General features: G+C 45.6%; 1 protein-coding gene across 1 annotated transcript in view; it reads right to left on the bottom strand.

The window, feature by feature from the left end:
• Positions 1-8,060: 8,060 nt before the first annotated feature.
• The window catches only part of CAB39 (calcium binding protein 39), a 95,295-nt gene continuing 86,587 nt past the window's right edge, over positions 8,061-16,768 (bottom strand). Inside the window, exons 7-9 of the mRNA XM_040228135.1 lie at positions 15,089-15,154; positions 11,500-11,643; positions 8,061-10,650 (exon numbers count right to left, since the gene is read on the bottom strand). Coding sequence (XP_040084069.1) covers positions 10,462-10,650; positions 11,500-11,643; positions 15,089-15,154 — 399 coding nt within the window. The 3' untranslated portion in view covers positions 8,061-10,461. The remainder of the gene's footprint in view (positions 10,651-11,499; positions 11,644-15,088; positions 15,155-16,768) is intronic.

Raw genomic sequence — 16,768 nt, forward strand, 5'->3', positions numbered from 1 at the left:
AACCTAGGCTGGAAGCCGAGGTCAAGTTTGCAGTTTCCACTGGGTGTACTGAACTGTAGAGTGAAAGCTCTCAACCACTCAATTTTAATGTTATTTCGGTCTTGACCTCACAGGGCTGTTGTGAGGATTAAATGAGCTGATGCACCTACAGCCTCCACCCCAAGACTGGCAGCCCAGCAGTGCTCAACAATCAACGGCTATAGTGTTGATTACAAATCATGGTGGCCTTGGGCAGGGCAGGTGCTGGGAAATTCCTGGCACAGCAAGTGACACTGAAGTGAACTTGTTTTTATCCATCATCCAGTGTGATGAATCAAGGTAAGGCAGTATAATTATGAAGGACACTACTAAAAATGTGACACTTGATGGTTTTTCCCAGCAAGCACTTATTGAGGGCCTACGATATACTGGGCATGCTCCTAGGTCCATAAATATGGACTTGTTTCATTACCATAGAAAGTCTGAAAGAAGGGTCTTACTCCCCCTCACCCCCACACGCAGATAAGAAGATGAAAGAAATAGGAAATGCAATTTCACTGAAACTCCTGTATGAACTTTTTCTTTCACGTGTTCAAAATACAGGAATATTTAAATGGACAGATCCTTTGACTGAGACAGTTATTAAACCTCTGACTTTCACAAGTGCAGGATGGTATGTCTGTGTCCCTGCAGAATTCATATGTCAAAGTCCCAACCCCTATGTGATGGTATTAGGAGGTGGGAGGTTTGGGAGGTGATTAGTCACAAGGGTGGAGTGTTCACCAATGGGATTCCTGTTCTAATACTGATAAGAGAGACCCCCAGAGAACTCGCTCCCCCTCTTTCTGCCACGTGGGGCCACAGGGAGAGGGCAGCCATCTGAAACCTGTATGAAGGCCCTCACCAGAACTGACCTGGCTGGCACGCTGACTTCAGATTTCTAGCCTTCCGAACTTAAGAAATACATGTCTGTTGTTTGTAAGCCATTCGTTCTATAGTATTTTGTTATAGCAGCCTTCCAACTTCCTACAGGAGGAAGAACGGATTTCCAGTCACACTGGTCTCTGTGGCACTCCTCTCAATGTCAGGGAGCAGCCCCTTGGTGGGCGTCTCTGGGGACAGGGACCTTCTTGTCCCTTCCCCTTGCCCACCCTCCCTGCCCACTGCCGACACTGTTCAGTGGCTTGCTGAACCCCTCCTACAGGGGCCTTTCCTTAGGGTGGTGTTTGGATACACATGGCAGAACTCCTGCGGCGTGGCTGGATCAAACAAGGGTGTCTTCTTGTCACACACAAGCCATCTGAGTGGGGTGTCCAGGCCTGGGTCAAGTCAGGAAGGCCCCAAAGCTCCAGGACCTTCTCCTCCTGCCCACCATCCTTAGAGCCAGCTGCTGGGCTCCTGGGCAGAGTAGTGTAGACAGTAGTGGCGTAGTGGTGTAGAGTAGCGTACCTACTGTGGTGCAGACAGAACAAACTCAAGCGAGAGATGGCCAAGGCGCTTTACTGCCGCCTGCTGGAATTAAACAGACCACCCCACCCGGCGGCCATCTTGGTGGGCTGGAGCTCTCAGCTGAGCCGTGAGTGAGGGCTGGGGACAAAAAGATGTGACAGCCCCCACTGCTGATGCTGAGAAACCCCTGGTCTGAGGAGGGTAGCAGATGCATAAAAAGAAACCGCGACACCACGATGCCATGGGAGGGACGCACAGGGCCCTGCTGCGCCCTGCACGAGTCTACAGCCCAGCCCAGAACTGTGTCCTCTCTGGGTGGCCGTGCAGACCTCCCCACCTACACCCTCCCCGGGTGCTGGGTTCAGGCCAGACTCAGTCCTTTGGCCCCACAGACCTCTCTGCTGACCACGGCTCAGGGAGCTCCCTGAGACCCACATCCCTGGCACTTCCTGTCCCCTGCCTGCCCTTACCCTGGAGAGGACCATCTATCTCAAACCCCAGCACTTGCCAGAAGTGTTCCTTACTCGCTTGCCCGGGCAGACCTCCTCTCTGCTCTTACTCTGGCCAACCCCAAAAGCTGGGTCACCTACACCTTGGTTCTTGGCAACTGCGGCTGTCACCGGCCCTTTCCTGTTCCTTCTGGTGTGGTCCTGGGGCTGTAGCACCCTGGGAGCTTGTGTTAGAAAAGCAGGAATTCGGGCGCTGTCCCAGACAGACTGGATGAGCCTGTTTTTAGTCAAGACTTCAGCATCCCCCAGTGGCATGGTCGTAGCAGTTTGAGAAGTTCCTCTGAGGCTTGCCTCCTGGTTCCAGGAACTTGTGAGGAGAATGCCAGACAAAGTGCCTCTCCTCCTGGGTGTTTAATGTCAACAGTGGGTGTGGGTGAGATCCTGAGACCCCCTTTGCCACCGCTCACTGGGACTCAGTCATCTGCTCTTGACAACTTTGGAGGAAGGCAGGCCCTTGGTGGAGGATGAAGAAAAGAGATGCTGCCTGCTGAGGCCACGTCTGGCTCTGCTACCGACTGCTGTGTGGCCTTGGCTGAGTGGCTTAACCTCTCTGTGCCTGTTTCCTCTTCTGTAAAATCAGGATACTAGAGGGTTTATCCATCTGAGTGTTGTGAGGATTGAGTTAGCCCTTGTAAAACCCTTGGTAATTACTGTCAATATTAATGAAGATTGTTGGCAGTTAACAAAGAACCTTGAAAGAATCTGTTAACATGGGTGCTTTAGGAAGACTTAGATGGAGATGGTTAGCAAATGTTTACCTAGTTACCACAAAAATAAATCTATACTTATTCTGTGTTGAATCATTATACAATTGAATTTCTATTTCCTAAGAAGGGAAAAAAGCTTTCTTAGAATTTTAGAAGGCTTGTTATCATCGTTCCAAGGACAATTGACTTGAGACCTTGAAAGCAAAGCATTCTGAGGCAGAACAAACAGGATTTGCTGTCGACTGGATGGGAGGCGGTGGGAGACAAGGCAAGGAATCAAGGCTGATTGTTGACTTAAGCAGCCAGAGCCTTAAGCCTGGAGGGTGGGGAGCCTGCCTGCGTTCCGGTTTGGACCTGGGACATCTGGGCTTGCTGTTGGACACCCACACGCAGCAGCAAAGATACTGGATACGCCGCTCTGTCCCCTCACATCCTGAAAACCCGAACTCCTTTCCCCTTGGATTTGGCCACACATGCTGAGTGTACACCTCACCCCACCCTACTTTCAGCCGTTTTCAGTTCAGTTCAGTCAGTCATGTCCGACTCTTTGTGACCCCGTGAACTGCAGCACACCAGGCCTCCCTCTCCATCACCAACTCCCGGAGTCCACCCAAACCCATATCTGTTGAGTCGGTGATGCCATCCAACCATCTCCTCCTCTGTCGTCCCTTCCTCCTCCTGCCCTCAATCTTTCCCAGCATCAAGGTCTTTTCAAATTGGTCAGCTCTTTGCATCAGGTGGCCAAAGTATTGGAGTTTCAGCTTCAACATCAATCCTTCCAGTGAACACCCAGGACTGATATTCTTTAGGATGGAGTGGTTGGATCTCCTTGCAGTCCAAGGGACTCTCAAGAGTCTCCAACACCACAGTTCAAAAGCATCAATTCTTCGGTGCTCAGCTTTCTTTATAGTCCAACTCTCACATCCATACATGACCACTGGAAAAACTATAGCCTTGACTACATGGACCTTTGTTGACAAAGTAATGTCTCTGCTTTTTAATATGCTATCTAGGTTGGTCGTAACTTTCCTTCTGGTAAGCTATTTTGTTTCCACCATTTGATGATGAAAAGTTTCAAGCAAAAAACTGAAAAGATTTTACAGGGGAAAAATGATATAATGTGGGAGGAGAGTCAAAGCTCCCATGCATAAAAATTCCAAGATACACATGTAGACGTTTGCTCTTAAGGAGATGTAGCCTAATGCCCACCCCTTGAATGTAGGGTGCTCATAGCGATTCCTTCCAAAGAGGACAGAACTTACAGAGGGAAGACGAAAGAGCAGCTTTACAGAGCGGCAACCTGACACCTCCTCCTCACTAGGAGATCAACATCAACAGGAACGTTGTTGCTGTTCAGTTGCTCAGTCCTGTCCAACTCTTTGCGATCCCATGGACTACAGCACACCAGGCTTTCCTGTCCTTCACCATCTCCCAGAGCTTGTTCAAACTCACATCCATTGAGTTGGTGATGCCATCCAATCATCTCGTCCTCTGTTGTCCATTTCTCCTCCTGCCTTCTATCTTTCCCATCATCAGGGTCTTTTCCAATAAATCGGCTCTTTGCATCAGGTGGCCAAAGTAGTGGAGCTTCAGCTTCAGCATCAGTCCTTCCAATCAATATTCAGGACTGATTTCCTTTAGGATTGACTGGTTTGTTCTCCTTGCAGTCCAAGGGACTCTCAAGAGTCTTCTCCAACACCACAGTTCAAAAGCATCCATTCTTTGGTGCTCAGCTTTTTTTAGGGTCCAACTCTCACATCCATGCCTGACTACTGGAAAAACCATAGTTTTGACTGTACAGACCTTTGTCAGCAAAGTAATGTCTCTGCTTTTTAATGTACTGTTTGTCATAGCTTTTTGTCCAAGGAGCAAGTGTCTCTTAATTGCACAGCTGTAGTAACTGTCTGCAGCGATTCTGGAATCCAAGAAAGTTCTTCACTGTTTCTGTTGTTTCCTAATCTATTTGCCATACAGTGATGGGACCAAATGCCATGATCTTAGTTTTTTGAATGTTGAGTTTTAAGTCAGCTTTTTCACTCTCCTTTTTCACCTTTATCAGCAGGAATAGGTCCTGGTGATAGTGTGTGTTCTTGATAGATGGGATGAGGATGGCATTTTACTTGTGTGGTCTTCCTCCCCTGAACCCACAATCTCATTCGAATCATGAGGAAAACATCAGACAAATGCCACCTGTGGGAGACTCTATGAAATGCCTGACCAATACTCCTCGAAACTGTCAAAAACAAAGATCTGAGACCCCTCACAGCCAAGAAGAGCCTCTGGAGACTTGATGATTAAATGTTACGTCGGATCCTGGATGGGATCCTGGCATAGAAAAAAAGGACATTAAGGGAAAACGAAGGATATTTGCTTGGTGTGTGTGCCCAGTCGCTTCAGTCGTGTCCAACTCTTTGTGACGCTATGGACTGTAGCCAGCTAGGCTCCTCTGCCCATGGGATTTCCCAGGCAAGAATACTGGAGTGGGTTGCCACACCCTCCTCCAGGGTCTCTTCCCAACCCAGGGATCTAACTTGTGTCTCTTGCATTGGCAGGTGGATTCTTTACCGACTGAGCAACCTATGGACTTTAGTTAATAACAACAGATTAGTATCTGTTCATTAATTGTGACAAATGTCTCATACTAATTTGTTAATAATAGGAGAAACCAGATGTGGGAATTAATGAAACGCTCTGTCCTATCTTTTCATTTTTTTTCTGTAAAAGTTTCTAAAAAGTAGTTTCTTAAAAAACACAACCATATACCCACCATGTAAATTCTATCTTTCACAGTTTACTATCTTTATTATACTTTGCATTTTTATCACAATCTCTTCCACCCTCTTTAATACCCTCTCTTGGCTATCTCATCCTTTTTGCTCAAAATAGCACTCAGGAAGCCCGGGACCACCTGGCTCACAACTGCCACAGGGTCTCTGGGTCCCTGCACATTTGTGAGGCTGGATTTGCTCTCTGCATGCCCCATTCCCTAGGCTTGTGTGTGCTAAGTCACTTCAGTCGTGTCCAACTCTTTGCGACCCTATGGATTGTAGCTGACCAGGCTCCTGTGTCCACGGGGATTCTCCGGACAAGAATATTCGAGTGGGTTGCCACATCTTCCTCCAGGGAAACTTCCCGACAGGAGTTGAACCTGTGACCCTTATGTCTCCTGCATTGGCAGGTGGGTTCTTTACCACTAGCACCACCTGAGAATAGCTGCTGAAAACAAAGAGCTCTACTGCCACCTGGTGGACCTGTAAAGTGCCAAGTGCAGGAAAAGCTGGATGCCAGATAGGCAAGAGCACCCTTCAGGCTGCCAGCAACTGTGAGCCCAGAGTTGACTCTACCCTAGCCCCTTCCCCACTAAGCCCCATCCCAATTCTAATCGAGACCTGGACACTTCCTAACTCAGCCTCAATTCCCACTTATGCAGTCATTTTGTAAGGTTATATTAATACTATACTTTTCAAGAAAAAATTTTTTTGGAAGAGAGCAGAAGAGAGCATGAGGGAAAATTGAGAGTTTTCCAGTTTTGCTAGGAGCTGTGACGGCTGTGAAGAACAATTTGGAGCTGTGGGTGTGCCCTGTCCAGCTGTCTCCTCAGGCGGCAGCAGCACCTCTGGTCTCTCTGTGCAGGAGAGGAAATCATGAAGGGAGCTCCAGAGAGCGGGGAGTGCCGCTCTGCTGTCCCAGGCCTCCTTTGAGGGAGGCCCTGCACCCAGCTGTCTGCAGCCCTGGCAGCTCCTGCCCCCGTGTTAGAAGGAACACAGCGAGCATGTCTTAGGTGGGGTTTCCTTGGCAGCGCAACTTGGGACCAGGGTTCAAATGCCAGTCTTTTTTCTTTTTGTTGTTGTTCTGTTGCTAAGTTGTGTCAAACTCTGTGACCCCGTGGATTGCAGCATGCCAGGCTCCTCTGTCCTTTGCTATCTCCTGGAGTTTGCTCAATTTATGTCCATTGAGTCGGTGATGCTATCCAACCATCTCATCCTGTCATCCACTTCTCCTCTTGCCTTCCATCTTTCCAAACCTCAGGGTCTTTTCCAGTGAGTCAGCTCTTCACATCAGGTGGCCAAAGTACTGGAGCTTCAGCATCAGTCCTTCCAATGAACATTCAGGACTGATTTCCTTTAGGATTGACTGGTTTGATATCCTTGCAGTCCAAGGGACTCTCAAGAGTCTTCTTCAGTACCACAGTTCGAAGGCATCAGTTCTTCAGTGTTCAGCCTTCTTTATGGTCTAACTCTCACATGTGTATATGACTACTGGGAAAACCAAAGCTTTTACTGGGACTCAAGCCCAGGACACCTCGTTGAAGAGTGACGTCGCTGCTCATCAGGAGGCAAGGGGGCACACGCAGGTGGCTCAGGGTAGCCTGCCTGGGGCTCGGTTCCAGGACCAGCAGGGAGAACGTGGAGGCAGTGGCGGGGAGTCTCACCTAGTCCCTCATGGCTTCAGCTCTCCGCTGGGAGGAGGGTCACGGGAAGTGTGGGGAGGACACAGGAGTGGCCAGTGCTGGCCTTGGGGCCTCTGAGAGGTGTGCATGGTGGTGACTCATGCCTCCGACGGCTCCAGCTTCAAGAACCAGCGAGCGCCGTGTGAGCCTTTGCATCCAGTTTTGCTCGATCCTCACACGAGGAAGGTGGCCTGGTGACTTCAGCTGCGGACGTGGGGGCAGGGGCCGCGGCAGGAGGCCCGAGTCCAGGCCTCGGTGTGGAAGCGCCTGCTGCAGCTCCCTGCTCACCCTCCGGAGGACGGGCAGCGTCACTTGGTCCCAACATCCTCTTTGGAGAAGCAAGATAGACTGGTGGGGCTCAGCTACCTCCTACAAGAGATTTTAACGAGCAGAACATCATTATTCAGATTTCAGAGAGGCATTTTTGGGAAGAGTGTGTGTGGGAGACTGGAGACGCCATCTGCTGATGAGGGTTACAGGGAACCTTGAGGAAGGGGCTGGGTGCCAAGTGGCAGCAAGTGGCCCGGAGGACTGACCTCCTGAGGCGCCCGCTGAACCCTGTGCTTCCAGAGTGCTTGCAGCTTCTTTGTGATTTCACTCCGGTTACTTCTAAGGAGTCCTGCCAAGTGCTCAGTTTTATCTTAGTGTATTGATAATGAAGGGTCACAGAACCAGAGAGAGGATCTTCGGTCTGAGAAGTGAGGCGAGTAAAAGGCTTAATACTTAAGTATTAAGTATTAATACTTAAGGAAAGGAAGGGTCAGGGAGCTATATATGACCCAGGTGAAAACCACATTTTGGACACCAAAAATGGAACCTCAAATGGGGAAAAAAAGACTTAGAGGCTTGTGTATTAACTGTTCCCAGCTACAGTTTGTGACAGTTTGTGCCAGTGTATCTCCTGACTGGGTTGTTAACAGTGATACAAACGCAATTATCTAAAGACATCATGTAAACAACCGACCATGTTGTTTCTCCAAAATTTTATTTTAATTTAAATTACAGGGCCAGCCAGATATTCTGATAAGAAATTTACTTTTCCTCAAGAGAAAGGAAATGCTTCCAAGGCATTGATAACAATTGTATACATCTCCACCTTTTTTTTTTTTTTAAGGGTTAAAAATCACATTGAGTAACTGACTTATGTAAAATTAAACCTTTATAACACAAAAAGAAACCACTTCCAGTATAATAGTTTTGGTAACATGAATATATTAAATGATCAGAATTTCAAATGCATTTTTTTTGAGTGTTTTCACATTTTGTTTAAAAACAACAAAACCCAAAAGTCTTAACTATCCCCAGACTCTACTGCGAGGACGACACACCCGTGTGCTCTCTGACGCGCGGCGCCCCCACTGTCTTCCACACAAAGGCTCTAGTGTTACAACAGCGTCACCAGAGTGGAAGCTGCTGTTTCGAGCTCTAAGAACCAGCTTGGCAAGGAAACCTTTCTTCCATGTGGAGTAACGAATGCTTGCACCCGGAATCCAGACACGCAGCACTGGACCACGCGAATCAGAACGATGCATCACAGCCAACTCTGCCTTCCTAACCGTCTTGGATAGTTTCATTTCAAGGGGTTTGGATTGCTTTCTTTAGTTCCAACAGAAAAATCATGGATTATTTTACATAGAATTTGGTAAAGACAGGCTCAGGAAAACCAATTATAAATGTAGACCACCGTTTCAATTAAACAGAATAAAATACATCTGTATTTTCTGGGGCTCTTTTCCTAAATGGTGCTCCTGGAAGGAGATTTTAAAGCCTGCTGAAACATCAACTGGGAGTCTCATTTTACTGGCTGAAAAGTAATTCAATTAGTAAGAGAGGCTAGCAAAGAATAATTATATAAATTTCTTAATCAGCTACAGCCATGCTGAATTCGAACCGGCAAACTCTGATTTGTAAGTTGTTAGTTGTGATCTTCATGTCACTAAGATGAACAGATACCATTCTAATAACTTTACATAGATATATTCTAGGAGACGTTGTTCTGCTGTGGTCACAGTAACAAAAAAGTGGTGCAAAATCAGTTACTTTATAAATACTGATAATTTGCAGCATTAAGGAACAGGACATTACAAAAAAATAAATTTCCCCGTAGGGCACCTATGACTAGGGACTCTTCTTTTCCTAAAAGAAGCCAATTATTCAGTTTCACAACTATTGTACTGGATTACTTACTCTAAGAAAGAAAAGGTGCTCTAAAGAGGTCTCCCCACACACAAAGAATCAGCATTAATTTAGCATAATTGGTATCATTCGTAGATCTGGAGAACTCTTGACTCATTTTAAATGAATAAGGCCAATATTACGCAGGAAAAAGCGTAGCTGAGTTCCAGGTCTGTACTGTACTCTATTGATGGCACCCCATTAGATAACTGAATACAAAGGACTGGTTTACTTCGTTTCCTTTTAATGCTGTGATACTTAAATGTTAAATCAGCATTTTCAGGTGATCTGAAGTATTTCAATTACATATGAGCATTCATTTTTTGCAAAAACTCAATATTAGGTAATAGTTACATACTAATACAATAACATTCCTCTGCTGTACAAATTAAATCATTTAAAAGAAATGAGCATTCTAAGAATTATATACAAAAGAAACCTGTAAGCACTGTTGAAATGAAATGCGAGGTGTCGTTGCTAGCTCTACTGTTTTAAAATACCTTCAAAAAGTAAAATTAACAAATACCCTTCAACATATCCAGGTTTACAAGTCTCAAGAAAATCAAATGTCAAAAAATTCTAGAAAGCTGTGAAAAGCATATATACATTTTCCTTATGACCTTGTGAAGCTTCACACTTTTGAGAAGTTGCTAAGTTTCAGTATCAATTTATTCATGTGTCAACTTTATCCACTCAAGGAGCTCCCATCTCGGATATAGTTCCCCTAGGATTTCAAATAAAGCTCTGCACGATCTTCCGTGAGTGAAGGCATACAATCTTACCCAGAATCCACGCTCAGATCTTTAACAAAGATAAAGGCAAACAGGCAGGTTTACTCTGATCAGATCAATGCCCTCTTCCCCTAACACACACTATCATCTATGCATTTGCCTTCAAGGAACCGAGCCATGTTCAGAACTTCTACAGCAAACGGAGTCTTTAAATTCTGAAATGACACAAAAATCAAGAAAAAGTCCACGTGTGCTCTAGTGTGCAAGAAAGCAGCAGCTACGTTCTCCAACTTGGACTAAAAAACAAACAAACAAAAAAATCAAAATAGGTAAAATGAAAACCGTTCACTTAACAGCAGATTAGCAGTAATGTTCCTCATGAATCGATAACAGTGCCTGATGTTGAATAGCTAACAGCAGACGCTGAACTTGGATTTAATATTTTCGGTGTTTATTGGAAATCAGGCCTCTTGCTGAGCTGGTCTCTTCAAATCCCTGATCTGTTTGACTAAATACGTCTTCTCATCATTGAACTGCTCATCCTCCGTCCTGTCATTCTGGAACTTGCTGAGGAACTCTATGAGCTTGGCTTGGTTCTTGAGGAGGATGTCGAGGATGGGCTGCGTCTTGTTGGGGTTGGCTACGAACACCTGCACAGGGAGAGATCAACGTCAGCTATAGGACAGTGCGCGACACAGAGATGCTGCAGACAGCAGAGCATGTGTGGCCACACCCATTGCTCCCCTGGGGCATGGGCTGCAGTCCAGATTACTCATTTGGGTGTCTGCTTTGGAAGACCTTATTTTTACAATTAAAAAAGGACGGAAGAAGTGCATGTTTAAGCACAAAAAGGACTGACATGTTCACTCATGCTCTGAAACTCTATAGTTTGTATTAAATACAGACTTTGATTTTAGAATAAAATGGGCAGAAGTTAGTTCTGGGCACAGGAGGTCAGAATGGATTTTAAGAACAAAAATCTCCATGGAAAGCATTAAGAAATACATTACCCTTTACTTTGGGATTAGTAATCTTCCATGCCAAAGACCACCTGATGCGAAGAGCTGACTCATTGGAAAAGACCCTGATGCTGGCAAAGACTGAAGGCAGGAGGAGAAGGGGACAACAGAAGATGAGATGGCTGGATGGCATCACTGACTCGATGGACATGAGTTTGAGCAAGCTCCGGGAGTTGGTGATGGACAGGGAAGCCTGGTGTGCTGCAGTCCATGAGGTCGCAAAGAATCAGACACAACTGAGTGACTGAACTGAACTGATGCCAAAGACAGGTGACACTCCTCTACAAATCAACTTTTCTTATTCCGAAATACAAATGCCCTGTTTCTGGGTCCATTTTTGTTTAAATGTTGTACCACACAACTGTGAAAATGGACTGAATGGAACTGTGTCACTCAGATTACCAAAATGAAGCTAATAAAACAAGTGACTTGCAAATAAAATGGGATGAACAACTAGTGTTTATGGTCTTAGTACTCTACCTTAAAAACGTGGAAGGCCTCAAACTGGATGTTACGGCTTTTGTCTCGTAGAAGGTTCATCATTAATTTGAGGTTCTCAGGTTTACTGATGTATTTTGTCATAATCGTGAAGTTGTGTCTGTCTAGTAGCAGTTCCCCCAGAAGCTGAGAAGACAAACAATTTATCTGTTTATTCCACCATTATCATTTAAGATTTGAAGTAAAACTAAAGTTTTAAAAACAGTTCATTAAATAATCATATTATTAAGCACAGAATATTAATAGGCACTGAAAAGATGGATGAACTGAATTATGACCTGAAAGTAATGAGCGCTTCCTGTTTGCTACTTGGACACCTCCTTTTTCTTCTGGGGTTTACACCTATGGTGGGTCTGGCACTGCTCCCTGAAGAAGACCACATTCAAGCCACATCTGGCTCAGAATCTGAGACTTATCAGAACCTATTCTTTAAATATGCATTTGTGTTATCTTAGTAAAAAGAAACCACCAAAGAAAGTCGTCAGAAGATAAGTTACTGGATAACTATAAACCTTAGCTATATTTAAAAATAATTTTACGTATCTGAACTTTACGGGACAAAGGGTTTCATGTACACAGCTTTCTACATACTTACCCCTATACATGCCAAACATCATTTTATCTTATCAGATTAAAAAAGCTTTATAAAAACAAGTACTTTTCTGGTCCTTATTAAGCAAGGTATCCTGAAGATACTCTAAGCTTCTCTTAGTGACACCACAATATCACTAATGACGTTAATTAAGCTAAAAAAAAAAAAAATCTGTCGCTTCAGTTAAGTCTGTGCTTACTGAGTTCCATGGAGTTGATTATACCACATCAGCTCGTAATTTTAAAATCAAACTTGCTTGTTCCAGATTTCTTTGTCTGAAACTAGCAGTCACCTCTTCATGTTGTCATGGTGCCAACTTCCAGTCAAGGACTAGTGTGCAGGTGCTATGGCCTGCATGGGGGCAGGGGCCAGAGGCACGACAGAGTGGCGTCCAGCCTGGCTCCCGGCACCAGCCTGCCTGGGTTCAAATCCTGACATTCTGCTCCTTGTGAGCTCTATATCCTTAAGCATATTATTTAACTTCTCTGTGCTTCAGTTTCATCATCTGCACAAGGGAGTGGATGACGGTGCCTGTATCGGATGACAATGCAGTGCGAGGTAAAGCATGGATACATGCAAAGCACAGTGGACCCGAGTCCACTAAGAGACATGCAATGAGGTCCAAGGGAAGGAAAACGCATGGACAGAGCTACTTTGCCATGGTTTACTTGCTTTTGTTAATTCCTTTCTGGGTTCCTGGCTATGTTCTACATATCTGAAGTTTCCAGATAACTGATCTCTAGATAAATAACATATCAGTAAATCAAAAATAACCTGATGTGCAGGAAAACAAATCTGTTTAGGATTTATAAAGAACTTAGAGGAAGAATTCAAAAGCTCAGACAGGTTTCACACCAATCTGAATCACAAAATCTACAGCTTTCAAAGAAAGAAGCCCAGTATTTACTCTTTCAGAGGCTCAGAAGTTAGCATGACATGTGTACAGATTTACTCAGTGTTCATTTTGTCACACAAACCAGAGATACTGAAAATGGCTCATTTCAGCTTGATTATCTAGAGGAGGGTAACCAGTAATTTTAAAAATTTCTTTGGATGTAGAAATTAAAAAATGTCAGGCCAGTTTTATTAAAAATAAAACCCTGGCAGTCCAGTGGTTAGGACTCCACACTCTCACTGCTGAGGGCCAGGGTTCAATTGTTGGTCGGAGTACTAAGATTCCATAAGCCCCACAGCATGGCCAAAAACCTCCCTGAAATCTGGTACAGGGAATTCAAATTCAAATAAATAAATAAATAAAATTAATTATTGTTAAAATTAAATAAATTTAAATAAACACAAATTTAAATAAATGCCAATGCTGCAAAAAAAGGGAGTACAAATTAAAATACATGTTTAGAGTACCACTGGTCCTCAAAATTTCTCCATGTGTTCAGGAGAAACTGCAGGCATGAAAGACTGGCTTCATATCCATTACTAAGGTCTCACAAGTGGCAGTCATAATCTTCCTTTCATGTTGGTTAATTCTGAAGTGTTAGAAGGTCTTGAAAGCAAGCAGCCCAAGAATTCAGCATTTGGTCCAAGTCTTCTGATGTGCCAATTAAGAATCCCTTCCCTCCCCGCAGGAGGTATCAGTCCTGGAAGCTGGTATCCGAGGCAAACCCCTCTCGCCTCCTTGGCCTCAGAAAATACTGAGCGCATCCAACGCGGGGAGAGGCCCCTGGATATAAAGAGGTTCCTGGCAGAGGGCTGCTTCTCCGTGAGGCTCTCAGAGGAGCCCGCATGAGGTTGCACTGACACACAGGGAGGACCAACGCCTTAAACAGCCACTGGGTCCCGAAAATGAACAGACCATCCCTATCAGCTATCACAACCACCGGCGACTGCCCAGCCAGCCCACCTGCAAATGGAGACCAGGTTAAGGATCCCTGACACTGGACCAAAGGATGCCTGGGAGGCCAGGCTCCACCTGATGGAGCTTGTAGCGGTGACACATTTCTTATGGCCTTAAGGAAAACGAAGGAACTAGCTAGTCGGGGAAAGGAATCTTTTGGGAATGTTCCTAATGTCCTTTTAGTCAATTTCCACAGAAAGACAAGGTGTAAAAGAATGATATCCCCATGGGAGCAGCAGCAGGCGGAATGGAGTGTCTTGATTAAAATGAATTCAGATATCTCTGAGGGGAAAGGACTCTGGGCAGAGTAGAATTTAAAGTGGACCTGGCAAAAAACACAAATGGAACTGCAAATTTCCGCCCACAAATCCTCTGTGAGTCCATGTGTAACTCCTGTCAGGACCACTTCCTGACAGAAGGAAGGGTGTACATGGGTATACATTTATTAACTACAGTAAGAATTTTCTAGAGTAGGGGTTAACAAACAATCTGTTACCCATAAAGTGTCTGAGGCAACCACTCAAATCTGCTGTTGTAGCCAAAACAGCCACAGACAGACAATACATCAATGAACAAGTGCGTCTGCGTTCCAACAGAACTGTATTTACAACAACAGGCAGTGGGCTGGATGTGGCTCATGGGCTGTCGCTTGCCAACCCCTGTTCTAGAGTTTTAAGTCTTTAATTAAGTTTCAAATGGAACTGTTCACATCCTTTTTTGACACATAGCAGCCAAAGCCGTCTGGTTCCCCATGGCCCTGCTGGCAGCCGCCCCCCGCCTCACACAGCAAGCCTGGGACCCTCTGGGCAGAATCCCAGGAGCACAACACCTGTGGTGCCTTCAACTCGGTGATGACCATTCTAACTTTTAAAAAGAAGGCTCCAAAACCTAAAGAACGTCGTCACTTGGAGATTAGATCCTCTTCAAAATTCTGCATATTTTGGTATCTCTAACACACAAAGAGGTGAGCTGGGGCGGGTGCCCTGAGTGAACCACTGCTGAGCCCTGTTCCTTTCCACAAAAATCTCAACCAGGGACACATGCATGCTTCCTGCAAAGCTCTGGGCCCCATACACGTTTCAAACAAGGGGTGGAGAGAAATGAGCGACTCAGATGATCTGTCATACCTTGAGTGACTGTCTTTTTGTCACATAATTTTCTGAATGAAGTAACTTCTCATATTCACTGAAGAACTAAAAGACAAGAAAACACACATCAGAGGATTTTCTTAAGAGCAGTAGGTAACATTGAAAAGCTTGAGCACACACTCCTAATGGCACAGAGGCCAATCTCTGCCCAAGCTCTGCTCCTCTCGTCCGTTTCAAACTCATCCCCGAGTAGTATCTGCTGGTTACTGCCATGAAAAAGGCTCCTGGGCTCACCCCCTCGCAGCTCCAGAGAAGTGTGCACAGAGCTTATATCTCTCTGTCACCCAAACTTCATATGCACACAACTTAAATCCCTTCCCCACCTCCCCACCCCACTGTTTTCTCATTGTTCTCGTTTCCTGGTATTGAATTAGAAAATTCACACACATATATATTTTTTACACAACTCAACTAGTCCAAAGCACAACCACAAAGAGAAAAGTTATCTGTTCTTTCAAAGCAAGAAAATAATTAAGAATAGAAGAGAGAGAAATTCAGCACTGCTGGGTAGGTAGGTGTCCCACAAATGGTAGGACTTGAGCTCAACTTTAATAATGAGAGAGATTTTGTTCAGAAATGGGGAGAAGAGATACTCTTCGGGATAAAAACAGAAGAACACAAGACTGACGACGTGGTAAATGCAAAATGATACCGACTGCAGAGCTGATGAGGATCCACTAGATTTACAGACGGGCTCAGTGACAAGAACCGTGTCCCAGGAAGGGAAAGGAGCAGAAGCAGAGGACAGTAGGGAGGTGGGGCACAGACAGGAGGGACTCACTGGGGCAGGGACCCCGTTCCCAAAATTCAGAGGAGTGGGCCAGTTAGCTTTCTGTCTGTATGGACTACGGACAGGCTTCTGAAGCTGCAAAACGTCGCAGTGCTAGTGTGGTGCTGCTGGGGGTCAGTGTGTCACTGGAACTCGCCCCTGGCTGTGGTGGGTGGCTGAGGACGCCCGCTGGGTGTTCTGCCCACACTCAGGCTTCCGCTGTTGCTTTGTGATGGGTCCTCATCCGCCATTCATCTGTGGTTTAGAGCAGGGACTGGCAAACTCCAGCTCATGGGCTACAGCCAACCCACTGTCTGTTTTTATACAAGTTTTACTGGAATACAGCCATGCTCATTCGCGTCTGGTAAATAAATTTGTTTATGAACTGCTTATGGCTGCCGCTGCGGTAGGACTGACAGGAAAGCTGGCCAAAATTGCGCAGCCATGGAGCCTCAAATATGTGCTCTCTGGCTGGCCCCTTACAGAAGAGGTTTTAGCGCTAACCCAGAACCGCCCCTGCATCCATTCTTTTATCTCTAGGCAGAGGTGGGATCGCCCTCTACGGACTATGCAAGGAGTTAGACTTCTGTCTTCAGAGGTGGCTGTTACCCCTTCCTTCTCCTCAAATGATCATCAAGCCATGATTGAAAAGAGTCAGATCCGCCTTTGATCAGTAACACAGGAACACCTCAAGTTCTTGACAGAACGTGCCAGTTAAGACTTTCTGCTGTGTAATTTTTAGGGTGAGCTTGGTCGCAGGAGATTCTTCCCAAGGAGAACTGCCTGGTTAGATCTCGGCCCCGGGTCCGCACTGAGGACTAGGACGACGAGGGACTGGCACTGTCCGGGCTCCTCAGAGATCTGCTCTCTGTGAGCTGCACCTCAGCTCA

The sequence above is a fragment of the Oryx dammah genome, unplaced genomic scaffold (genome assembly GCF_014754425.2).
Source record: "Oryx dammah isolate SB20612 unplaced genomic scaffold, SCBI_Odam_1.1 HiC_scaffold_27, whole genome shotgun sequence".
Lineage (NCBI taxonomy): Eukaryota > Metazoa > Chordata > Mammalia > Artiodactyla > Bovidae > Oryx > Oryx dammah.